We start from the raw sequence: 13060 nt of genomic DNA, 5'->3' as shown, positions 1-13060 counted from the left end.
GAACTAGATAGATAGATAGATAGATAGATAGATAGATAGATAGATAGATAGATAGATAGATAGATAGACAGGCAGGCAGGCAGGCAGGCAGGCAGACAGACAGACAGACAGACAGAGAGAGAGAGAGAGAGAGAGAGAGAGAGAGAGAGAGAGAGAGAGAGATAGATAGATAGATAGATAGATGTGGTACAGTTAGGCTAGATACAGTGGTGGAAGAAGTATTCAGGTCTCTTACTTGAGTATTAATTACTCCACTACAAGTAAAAGTCCTGCATTCAAAACTTACTGAAGTAAAAGTACAAAAGTATCAGCAGATTTCATGCTCACCACATGCAGCTGGGGCCCTTTTTATTTTTGGTGCCTCTGCCACTCAGATTCCCTGTGTCCGCCCCTGCAAACAAAGGACAATGTATGCCTTGAGATCAGCCAGCAGCTGAAAATAGTAATGTAGGACCCCAAATTTGATGCTAATGCTAGCTGTTATGGCTAGCCCCTTTCTGTGACAAATATGTAGCAGCTACATAATGTTCTTTGTCATATCCCAGCTGCTGGTGATCCAAAGTCACATAATGTAGCTTCTCTGTCTGGATAAGATTTTGTTGTATCGAGCTGAAAATGGAACTAGTGTCTGCACTGGACCTGGTGTACATAGTTTTCATAAGGGAAATTCCCATATGAAATTTTCTGCATTTTTGGACCGCAATAATGAGAAATGGCGTGTAGTGGGCTGTGTGCACTGCTCTTCAGGAAGCAGATGAAGATGGGGAGGGTCAATTGAGACCCAGCAAATGTTTGCCCTGCGGCCAGCTAACACATTAATCCTGCCACATCTGTGAGGATACATCAGATATTTGTTTGGTAAAACGTTGGATTGTTATCAGTGTTGTAGTACTCGAGATCGGTCTTGGTCTCAAGACCACTTTTTGAAGGTCTTGGTCTTGTCTCGGTCTTGTCTCTCGAACTCTGGATTTTATTTCAAGACCGGTCAAGACGACAACTGTGCATTTTTGGACTTACTTGTTAATATCATTACTGTGGTTTTGCATAAATCATACTGCTTCGAGTTCAACCAATAACATGACTCATATATTATTTGAAATTGTTGTCACCGTTAACAGCTGTCACCCCTCCTTTCACACACCCCTTGCAAAAGGTCATGTGAGAGGAGTAGAGGCCGTGAGAAGATGTCAGCCAACTCGTCTGTAATAAAATTTGGTTACCTGAACCACAAAGAAAAAAGAAAACACAGTGCAACTTGTAAATTCTGCAAAGCAACGCTAACGGAGGCGGCTGGGACTGGTCTTGGTCTTGTCTCGGTCTTGACCCCTCAAAGTCTTGGTCTTGTCTTGGTCTCAGTACACTGTGGTCTTGGTATTGACTTGATCTCGGTTTACACTGGTTGTTATTTCCTCTTATTACTACATAGTGTCATTTACAGTTTCCTCTCATGTTGACATCATGGCAGGTGACAAACCTTTCTCAATTAACTAACTAGAAATAGCAATTAAGCAACATCTGATAGTAATCAAACAACAGTCATGGCCAATAACAAAGTTCATGGCAATGTGCCAAATGTGTTCAACATGGGTATTATTCAAGGACAAATATGGCTCCACAGGCAGATAATGGAGCTGGCAGCAGTGGCACATGCTTGTTCCCCCCCATCAGAGAACAGAATGATGCTCATGTCTGGCACTAATCACAGCCATGACCTTGACCTCGATTGGCAAAGCATGTCTGTTCACCGAGGGCCACAAAGGGACAAGCACAGAGAGAGAGAGAGACTAAAACAGATATGATGCATCATTGGAGTGCATGCATGTGCATGCATGCACACACACACACACACACACACACACAAACACACACATGGCAGTGTAATTTCCTGGAGGTGCCTACTAATTCATTTGACTTTCTGGAGCAGCATGACCCCAATACATTGCATAGAATTTAGCTCCTTCTCTTTCTCGAACACACACCTACACACTCTCTTTCTCACACATAGCCTGCACTAACACACTACACACACTCAGTCGCTGTCTCTCTTTCTCTTTCCTTATCTGGTCGCTTGCTCTTAGCAATCAGTCTGCCATCCATCAGTAATAATGTGGGCATTTAATAAAGCAACACCGCGATGGAGCAGCATACTGTTCCAGAGAAGATAAGGCCACTAGCAGCCGGCTGTCTGTAGCTGAGTGCAGACAGGGCAACAGCTCAGTAACTGTGCAGTTGTGGAGTAAGAAAAAATAAAAAGGGCATGATAGGGTATCGTGGTAATCTCACTCAATAGGTACTTCTAACATGGATGACATCAAATTTTAATAACATTACCATGGAAATGAAGTGGGGGGCAGCCCAACCCTGACTCCCAGTGGCATTACTCCTGTTTATTACAACTTGATTGAAGAAACCATTGGGTGTATTATAATAGTACCCTTAAGGAGCCTGTCCACGCTCACTGGTGGACTTGGGGGTGGGGGATTACTGAAGGGCCCTCTAGAGTGCCTGTCCAGTGATGAAAACAATATTATGTGCCCTCTAGGATGCCCTTAAATGAAACATAATTAAGTTGGATTGAGAAAACACGATGCAATACCATAAAGGCTGGCCTAGAAATGTTTCTGTATGCTGGTAATGATAGCCAGGAAATTAAAATTGCCCACCCTTTCTACAGAAATATTTTGTGTACATTGCTTACCTATATTTTATTATACAGTCATGGAAAAAATATATGATCACCCTTGTTTTTTCTTATTTCTTGTTCATTGAATGCCTGGTACAACTAAAGGTACATTTTTTGACAAATATAATGATAACAACAAAAATAGCTCGGAGTATAATTTTAAGAGCTGATATCTAGACATTTTCAATGGGTATTTTATTGTGATTTTGGTTATTATCAAGAAAACCATGGGAAATGTCTAGATATCAGCTCTTAAATTAAACTCTTATCAGCTATTTTTGTTGTTATCATTATATTTGTCCAAACAAATATATCTTAAGTTGTACCAGACATTAAAATGAAGAAGAAATTGAAAAAAACAATGGGGTAATTTTTTTTCATGACTGTATGTTATGACTGTTTAATAAAATATATTTTGAATGCAAATAAGCAATGTAAAGGTTCAGGAGTTTTCTTTGCCTTGGATCACTGAATTAAAAAAATATCTACAATCAAAGCAAAACGGGCCCATTCCAATAGCAGATATATTATTGTCTTTAAAATATTGAGCCATAAAATTGAATTTATTATACATGGGTAGAGAGGGAGAAAATAACTTGCATGTTTTGCAGACAGATTTACAGCGTCATCTCAGGTTCAAACCTGCATATTTACATAGTCTAAAAGCCTGGATTATCTTGGAGAACACACACACATACACATCCATGCAAAAAAGAGCGGGAAAAACATATATAGACAAAAACTTCTGGGAGCCAACACACGTATTGAGCAGAGTTTACGCCTGCAAAAACTGAAAAAGAAGTTGTGGAATGCAGGAAGATAAGAGGTTCAGCCTGGTGACACACACCAGTGAGTCAAAACCAGGTTTTCCCCAGAGATAAGCAGACAGTCATACAGAAACACTCAGACATAAAACACATTTGTACATTCATCCATCGCCTGCCACATCACACACAGAGACACACAACCTGAGCATTTTAATGCTGTGTACCACTCACAGAGAGCATCGTTTTGACTTTCTGTCAAATATTTGAACAGTTTTGCAAGAAGTATTCAGATCCCTTACTTCAGTAAAAGTATTAATACCACACTGTAAAATTACTCCACTACAAGTAAAAGTCCTGCATTCAAAACTTACTGAAGTAAAAGAACAAAAGTATCAGCATCAAAATGTACTTAAAGTAAAGTATTTGAAGAATGGCCCCACAATATAATATTAGATTATTTGCATTGATGTATTTATGCAAGCAGCATTTAAATTGTGTAAAGACAAGGCTCATTTTAACTACTTAATATCCTGTTATGTGGTTTGATTAAAAATGTATTTAAATTGATCATATTTTTATGTTAAATCTCAACCTGAAAAATAACTAAAGGTGTCAACTAAATGTAGTGGAGTAAACAGTACAATATTTGCCTCAATATGCCGTGAAATACAAGTATAAAGTTACCTAAATTGGAAATACTCAAGCAATGTACAAATACCTCCAAATTGTACTTAAGTACAGTACTCAGTTACATTCCACCACTGTGTACAAATCCTGTGAGGCTGAATGACCATGTGAAATGTTAAAGAGAAAATTATAAAGCAAAGAAATTAAAGAAACAGACATGGAGAAAGCAAATGAGTGAAAAATAAGCTAGAGGGTGGATCAGCATAGTGGGGGTTGTGCAGACCCCAGAAGAAAGGACATGTGTGTGTGTGTGTGTGTGTGTGTGTGTGTGTGTGTGTGTGTGTAGTAGAGACAGGGTGAGAGAAATGGCTGTCTCGGTCATAAATCTGCCCCCAGCCGATCTAATTGGCTATAACCATACATCACACCACGCCACTCTGCTGCTATTAACCATGAACTTGGCCTCTCTGTCACTTACCTAGTATAAATAACCTGCTGTACCGTCCCAAGGGAGGGTTAAAAAGGTACAAATCGGGTTAACGAGTAGCAAATTGCATGTTGTGGTGTTGCATTAAAGACTGCATTAAAAATTTAGTTGGATTTCCTGAAAATTATCACGTTATGATCTGACCCGTGAATACACACTTTGATCATGGGATTTATTTTTGGCAGTTACATCATATTCAAGTGGTTGATGACAAACTGAATAACTGCTGACCTATATCTATGCTGCTGACTTATAATGGAACATATAAACAATAAATCTTCCAGTCCAGCTGAGACAATATGGTCGTCATGGCCTTCTGATCTTTACAATGAATGGTCTGACCAAGGTGGTTTTATTATAATAATAATAATAATAAAATATCAAAACACATCTCTTTCTACTCAGGAAAATTAATTTGTGTCCTTTCTGACAGAAGACTGGATCGGGCAGATAGAGGACAGTCTACCTGGTTACCTGTACCTGTTCCCTCTCAATAATGTACTTTTAGTAAACACTCTCAATGACATGAACTCAAAAGAAAAATCATATTATAAATGAAAAGGCTCCAGTGTTAAAAGTGTCAACGAGAGCCAACATTTTACTCCTGGATTGAAAATAGTGCAAATTCCATAAGTAAAAGAACACAAGATGAAAGTTTAGTCCTGTGATGAAAACACAGAATAACCTATAAGTGATTATAATGAAAAACCTTCTCAAAATAATCATCTAGTATTACTGTACTATTTTGAGATGCTAAGTCATGAATGTGAAGAAAATTATTATCTCATTATTTTGAGATACAAAGTCATTATTTCACAGAGATGTAGACTTGAGTCATTATGACTTGGACTTCAGTCAACTGTAATGTTGCCGTATACAATCTAATTCCATTATTTTCATATACTAAGTCATAATTTTGAGAGAGTTCTCATTATAATGACTTACAGAATTCCTCCCCAGCACATCAGTGTAAATGGGCGCCCGTTAGGTGATGCCCCTTTCCCTTGTATGAAAGTTAGAAATACTTTCACGTATATATTCAAATCACAAGCGGCAGAAAGTGATGCAATTCTATTGAGAGGGAGAGATGCTCACAGAGGGTTTAAAATGTACCACGAATTATGAAATGCATATCAATTATCCTACATATATTAACAAATAGGTAAATTACTGACTTAAGAATCTACCTGTGGGATATATTTCGACTCTCCCAGACAGTGTCTCCTTTAGGCTTATGAGAAGACACATTCATTAAGGAGAACTCTCTCCCCACCAACTGTCATAATAGAGAGAAAATCCTAATTCTGAGGTTTTTCTTCTGCTGTGACCACACATACAAGTCGGGTAACAAAATCTTCATCTTTTGTGATTCATACAATTCTGCACTAACCAGCTGCACCCATGCGTCACATGGTGTCACAGAGCTGACACCTGGAAATAAGGTGGGTGTCTGGAGTGATCTGAGCTAATCAAAGATCCAATAGCTGAAGATGAGGTCACCTTCCAGGGCAAGGTGGCTGATTGCTCATGTACACACCTGCACATGTGGCTGTGATGACACTGAAACCTCTTAGATTTATGTGTGGGGGCAAAGGATCACAAGGTCACAGAGTAAGAAATTAAATGCCAGGGCTAGAGGGCAGGGAGGGGCAGCCCATGAGAAAAAAAGAGGGTATGACACACAGACACAACTCCAAGTCAAGTTTGGCCACAAGAAAAGGCCTCAATGTTACACTATCCACAAATCTAGCTCTACAGTCATGAATAGAGTCAAAAAATTATTAGACCACTTTTTTTCCTTCAATTTAATAATAATGCCTAAAACTAAAGGTACATTTGTTTGGACAAATATAATGGTAACAACAAAATGAAGAAGAAGAAGAAGATTAAGAAGATTACTTTATTAATCCCACAATGGGGAAATTCAACCTCTGCATTTAACCCATCCTTTTTTACACACAAGTGAACACACCATGCAAGGTGCAGTGGACAGCACATTACTGCATTTAAGAGCTGATATATATATATATATATATATAGAAATTTTCCATGACTTTCTTGATGATTTTGGTTATTATGATGAAAACCATGGAAATGTCTAGATATCAGCTCTTAAATTAAACTCTCATGAGCTATTTTTGTTATCGTTATATTTGTCCAAACAAATGTACATTTAGTTGTACCACGCATTAAAATGAACAAGAAATTGAAGAAAACAAGGGTGGTCTAATAATTTTTCCCATGACTGTATGTGACAGAAAGTAAGAGAAGTCACAACATATATTGATTGATAATATAAAAATGCAAAAAGGACATATTTTCCTTGAATATACCAGTATACAAAATCTATAATATTTTTAGTGTCATGTCAGCCTACTGAAAGCACATTTGACAGTGATTTCATGTTTATGTTGAATCTGAAATTCAAAACAGAGGGCAAGTGGCACGTTGTTATCAGGCAAAGATGCATTACAATAAAATCCTTATCAACAGGAAATAAATTGATATATTAAATTGATAGACATAAATTCAAATGTATGTCTATATCCTATGTCCTATTTACTTCAAATGTATGTCTTATTTCTATAGTTCCTTATTTCTATTTGTACATATCTTTATTTACTTAACACTTGCATTTGTATTCCATATTTCATTTTATATTTAGTATTGGTCGCTTTTTTTTTTTTTAGCTTTATTTTATTTACAGACTAACTTATTTCTATTTCTATTCGTATACAGCTGCAACTGTAACCAAGCAATTCCCCCTGGAGATCAATAAAGTATTTCTGATTCTGATAAACCTGGTCATAGCCATGCTGACTGGTTTTGTATAGGATCTTCCATTAGACCTGAATGGATCTTAGATTAGACACCATCGAAAAATGACAAAAGCTGCAAAAGATGGCTAACTACACAAGCTAGCTATGAAGGAAACCGTTGATTCAATCTATGAAATGTTTTTCCCCATCAGGATCAAACGTGATTTTTATCGATTGTCTCCTTCGCCTCGTCATATCTTATGAAGTTTTTGCACTCAAAGGGTTTCAAAAATGTTATGAATTCCCAATAACATAATTTGGCATTACATTTACTTATGTTTAATTACATTCTTGGTAAAGTTATTACATTATTGGGTTTTATTACATTTTTAATCAGGTTAAGTGCCAATTTATAACATTTACAGGCATGAAAACTAATACATTATTGGGTGCTTGAGGGTCAGAAGGGTCATGACATGGTGATATGAAAATGAAAATTTCTGGCAGGACTGTGCAAAATAAAAATAACAACAAACACATTCATTTAAAGTCGCTTTATTTATTTTTATTTGAGTAAAAAAAAAAATCACATCATAACTTCTAAAAGGAATTTCACATAAAATTCTGAATTCGTAAGTGAAACAGTATCTGCCCTGCAGTGTGTTTGTGTTTTTGTGTGTGTGTGTGTGTGTGTGCGTGTGTGTGTGTGTGTGATCTTCACTCCTCAGCAAAGTGCACACCTTGTTCTGGGTGTGTCCAGCTAGCCTTCAGTCTTGGTGCAGTCGTACGGTTTCCACCACTGTGCAAACTGGAGGACTTTTTTTCTCTGGTCATCAAAGTTCTCTCTGATCAACTTCCTCCAACGTCGGGGCTCCAAGTCCATCATGCCTCCTACCACTTCCTGTGAGGGAAAGAGGGATGTGGTCAAATCAAGACATTGCTGTAAATTAACATTGAATTACGGTAATTTGTTATGGCAGAAAAACATGACTATGAAATACAGAACAGAAATCCTTAAATTTGTTCTTTTGAAGTAACATTGGTAAGACACTAAAGTATAGCTGCTGTAAGTAGGGCTGCTCAATTATGGCAAAAATAATAGTCACAATTATTTTGTAAATAAAGTAAAAATCAATTTGTAAAGCGTATTTAAAATAAATTAAAAAGAGATAATAGAATAGAATAGAAGAATAGAACACCTTTATTGTCACTATACGCATGTAAAATGAGATTAAAAGCAGACTCCAAATAGCAGTGCCACAGTAAATAAAATATATATAAAATATAAAAATATAATATAAACATAGGCAAGTAAATGTCAATAAAATATATACGATATAATTTAAAAAAATGCTAAACACACATATCTACATCTATATCTCTCTCTATACATATAAATAAATAAATTAGATCAGAATAAATAACAAATATGCTGTAATGTAAGTGTGCTTCCAGAACCGACTGAAAACTGCTGAACATATATTTAGTGTATAAAAATATTAGATACAAATACATAAAATGATTAAATTAGCTCAATTACAGTCATGAAAAAGATATTAAACCACCCTTGTGTTTTCTTCAATTTCTTATTCATTTTAATGCCTGGCACAACTATAGGTACATTTGAAATTGTCATAGAAAATGTCTAGATATCAGCTCTTAAATGAAACCCTTATCAGCTATTTTTGTTGTTATCATTATATTTGCCCCAACAAATGTACCTTTAGTTTAAATGAACAAGAAATTGAAGAAAACAAGGGTGGTCTAATATTTTTTTTCCATGACTACATCTGTATCTCTCTCTATATATATACATAAATAAATTAGATCAGAATAAATAACAACAAATATGCTGTAACGTTCCACAACCGACTGAAAACTGCTGAACATATATTCAGCGTATAAAAATAATACATAAAAATACATAAATAAATAAATTAGCTCAAATATATTGCAGTGCACTGTCACAACCTAATTGTTTTATCTGGATTAACTTGATCTTATAATTGCTGGAAACCAAAATAATTATTTAATACATTGATTAATAAAAGATGATTTAAAAATAATTCAAGTAATTTAATCACCCAGTCCTAACTGTAGGCAAAATGTACGATTTAATTTTTAATATACGTCATAAATGCATCTGTTTGTACTAAAAAAAGAAGGAAGGTATGTTGCTATAAGGGCCTTAATACACACTGACCTTGCCGAAGTAATGAGGAAACTTCTGTTCATTTTCAATAACATGAGCGAATCCTCCCTGGAGTCCAAAGTCTACGGCAAAGTAGGGCAGACCTCGAGGAACCTAAGAAGCATTCAACAAACAATTAACGACATTTAAATATAAGATCGGAGGCTACAAGAGCCAGACAAAAGCAGAAATATCACAGACTGATAGAAAGAGATTCAAGAAGACGACGTACTGCACGGCGGACGTCTTTGGAAGAGAGGTCGACGACCTTCTTGTTCATGGCCCACTCCTCGTCACACTCCATGATGGCTTTCTGATGGAACACATAAACCACACACTTCAAGCCACAGTTCTTCTTTTTGCAGTTTAAAACTAGACAAAATGAACTTGAGGCAACACACACAGACCTTAAAGTATATGGGTGCCATATCACCCAGTTCTTTGGGTAGTGGGATACATTCCAGCACCATGTGTTGTCTTCTGCGTAGATTCATGTGTGTTTCCATGAACACACAGTCCAGCTCCTGGGACTCAAACATTCGCACCAAGGTACGCCGGAAGAGCTGAGGACAGTAAAGCAGCACGATTTAATTTTAAAAGTTGCCCAGCCCTACGTGTATATATATATATATATATATACACGTAGGGCTATATATATATATATATATATATATATATATATATATATATATATATATATATAGTTCCATTTTTTTTTAGGGTTTTTCAAATTTAGTTATTTTGTAATGTTCATTATTCTTTTCTCATACAACTATATTTATTTCAGAAAAAGATTGGCCTATTTTATTTCATAGGCTATTTTTATTTTTATTTTATTTTATTTTTTTATTTAAGATATTTTTTTCATTAAATGTGCATTTTATCCTTGTCATTACCTCTCTCTCTAGCCTTTTCAGTTTGACCTTGCCATCCTCACTTCTGCTCTGTTTTTTGTTTTTATGTTGTTTGTTTTTACGTAGCCGATTGTGTTCTTGTTTTCATCCAATGTTTTTTGCTGTGTTTGTAAGGTGACCTTGAGTGACGTGAAAGGCGCCCATAAATAAAATGTATTATTATTATTATTATTATTTATGGAGCTTTAATTTGAAAAAAAAGGTATTCCTGTTGTTATACAGTATTTATGTTCACTTAAATAAATGGTGTCAATAAAGCTACTTGTGACATGTCATATTTGATTTTGACTGAACATTTGCTCTCACTTTACGATAAAAATATCAGGATATATATCATATATCGACATTCAGCCTAAATATATCGGGATATAATTTTTGGTCCATATCGCCCAGCCCTAGTTGGAAGTAAACCTTTAAAATAAAAGCAGCATGTGGTTCTGATTATATTATACCACTGCTGTGCAGCAACAGGCATGGAAGACTTCAGACTTGGTTTACCTGCATTTCTGACCAGATGTCCTCATCCAGTCCGGTGGCAGAGCAGTGATGCTGCAGAGGACAGATGTGACAGTGACCCTCTGACATCGACACTCCGGCAGGCAGGCTCAGGTACACCTGGACACAAGGTGGCAAACACATACACACAATTGAAAAAAATGCATCAGTTCGGAGGGGTTTTACAATTTACTGCTGCAATTATTAGGACATTAATCCAATTTTCTAAATCTCTGGTTGCAGATTAAGAAAATATTATTATTATAAATAATTATATTTAAATATCTTAATCTTTATATAAACATGTAGAGTGTTGATTTTATGATTTTATGTGTGTACGTGCATATTTTATTTTGTGCGGGCAGTGCCTTTTATTTATTTTATTCAATTTTTATTTTATTTTATCTTATTGTATTTTATCATTCTTCTATCTATCATCTAGTTGTAGTCTTGTAAATAGTTACCTGCAAGATTCACAGTCTGTCTAAAATCTCAGTGTGAGACTAGGCTGGGACTAAAAGCTCTAAACACTTGTCTTTAGATGTGAGCAGGTGGGAGCTGATAGTTTTCCAGGAGTCTTTTCCAAATCTTTTCAATGTCTTCTGATGTATAGGTAGCATAAGAAAGATAGTGTTTTTCCTCAACATTAAAGCATGAAATATATTAAAAAACAATGTATGAACCTTAATATGACTATTATGTTTCCTTTAGGTGACTAATGATTCCCAACACACCCTGGCCTCTGGAGCCCTTACCTTGCGGCCTATTGCCACTATGAGGTGCTTCTGGAGGTCTTGGCTGTTGAAGCAGTGCTGGCATTTCTCCATGGAGGCAGCCAGCCTCCTGCTCTCCTCGATGGCTTTGCTCCTCATCCTCTCCTCCTCCCTCCCCTCACCCTCCCTCTGCGCTGCACTCGACACAAACATGTCATCCAGCGTGTAGTTGTCACCGTCCGTCTTTCCCATCATCTGCGGAGTGGAGTGGAGGACAAGTGGTGGTAATGGAGACGACGGGGACAACAGGAGATGGAGAGGCATGGAAGAAGAGAGACATGGGGAGAAGAGGGTTCTTGGTCAAATCTGGGGTAATTTCTCCAACAACAAAAACACAGGGAATACACTAGAGTACAGTCAAGGAAAAAAATGTTAAACCATTGTTTTTCTTCAGTTTCTTGTTCATTTTAATGCCTGGTACAACTAAAGGTACATTTGTTTGAACAAATATAATGATAAAAACAAAAATAGCTCATAAGAGTTTAATTTAAGAGCTGATATTTGGACATTTCCCATGGTTTTATTGATAATAACCAAAATCTTTAACAATTAACCCTTGAATTGTATAAATATGGTTTTATGTCTTTTTATGTGACAAGATGATCTTTTTTACTTTTATTATTTTGTGCGTTAGTGTGTATTTTGGCTGAAGTGGTACTTGTTTATTTGTTTGTTGATTAATTCTGTATATAAACTGTAAGTATGAGAAAAACTTAATAATTATACAGTTTGAAAAAAAAATTACATGAGGCTTTGCTCAAATGACTTGAGTCTCATGTCTGTTTTTTTTTTCTGGAAAAATTAGTTTGGAAGCTTTTTTCCCCATTATTTTCATATACTAAGTCATCATTTTAGATCATTTCCTCCCACCACATCAGTGTAAATGGGTGTTAGGTGATGGCTCTTTCCCTTGTATGAAAGTTAGAAATACTTTCACGTATATACAGTCATGGAAAAAAAGCTTTTCTTGATAATGATTTTGGTTATTATATAAACTATTATGAGCTATCATTATATTTGTCCAAACAAATATACCTTTAGTTGTACCAGACATTACAATGAACAAGAAATTGAAGAAAACAAGAGTGGTCTAATATTATTTTTTTCCGTGATTGTATATACGTGGTTTATTTTAGTAAGTTATGGATACATTTTATTGATAAGAGTGCTAAATGTACTGGCACTTCTTAAAACAGGAAATTAAGTTCTGGACATCCAACTATAGAGACATCTCCTGTCCTTAGAAACTGGCTGGAAGCTTTACTAATTGGTGTATGTAGGTGCTGACGCAATAATACCGTCTGTGCCGTTTCCACGCCATATTCTGTGTGTGTGTGTGTGTGTGTGTGTGTGTGTAATGTTCC

The 13060-nt window shown here is 36.1% G+C and overlaps 1 protein-coding gene across 1 annotated transcript in view; it reads right to left on the bottom strand.

Moving 5' to 3' along the window:
- Positions 1-7862: 7862 nt before the first annotated feature.
- cwf19l2 (CWF19 like cell cycle control factor 2) overlaps positions 7863-13060 on the bottom strand; it is a 32549-nt gene continuing 27351 nt past the window's right edge. Inside the window, exons 14-19 of the mRNA XM_059332050.1 lie at positions 11679-11891; positions 10927-11043; positions 9922-10077; positions 9747-9827; positions 9527-9628; positions 7863-8224 (exon numbers count right to left, since the gene is read on the bottom strand). Coding sequence (XP_059188033.1) covers positions 8084-8224; positions 9527-9628; positions 9747-9827; positions 9922-10077; positions 10927-11043; positions 11679-11891 — 810 coding nt within the window. The 3' untranslated portion in view covers positions 7863-8083. The remainder of the gene's footprint in view (positions 8225-9526; positions 9629-9746; positions 9828-9921; positions 10078-10926; positions 11044-11678; positions 11892-13060) is intronic.

Source organism: Centropristis striata, chromosome 4 (assembly GCF_030273125.1).
Source record: "Centropristis striata isolate RG_2023a ecotype Rhode Island chromosome 4, C.striata_1.0, whole genome shotgun sequence".
Classification (NCBI taxonomy): Eukaryota; Metazoa; Chordata; class Actinopteri; order Perciformes; family Serranidae; genus Centropristis; species Centropristis striata.
Note: the sequence above shows the minus strand (reverse complement) of the source record. Positions and strands in the feature narration are given on the sequence as shown.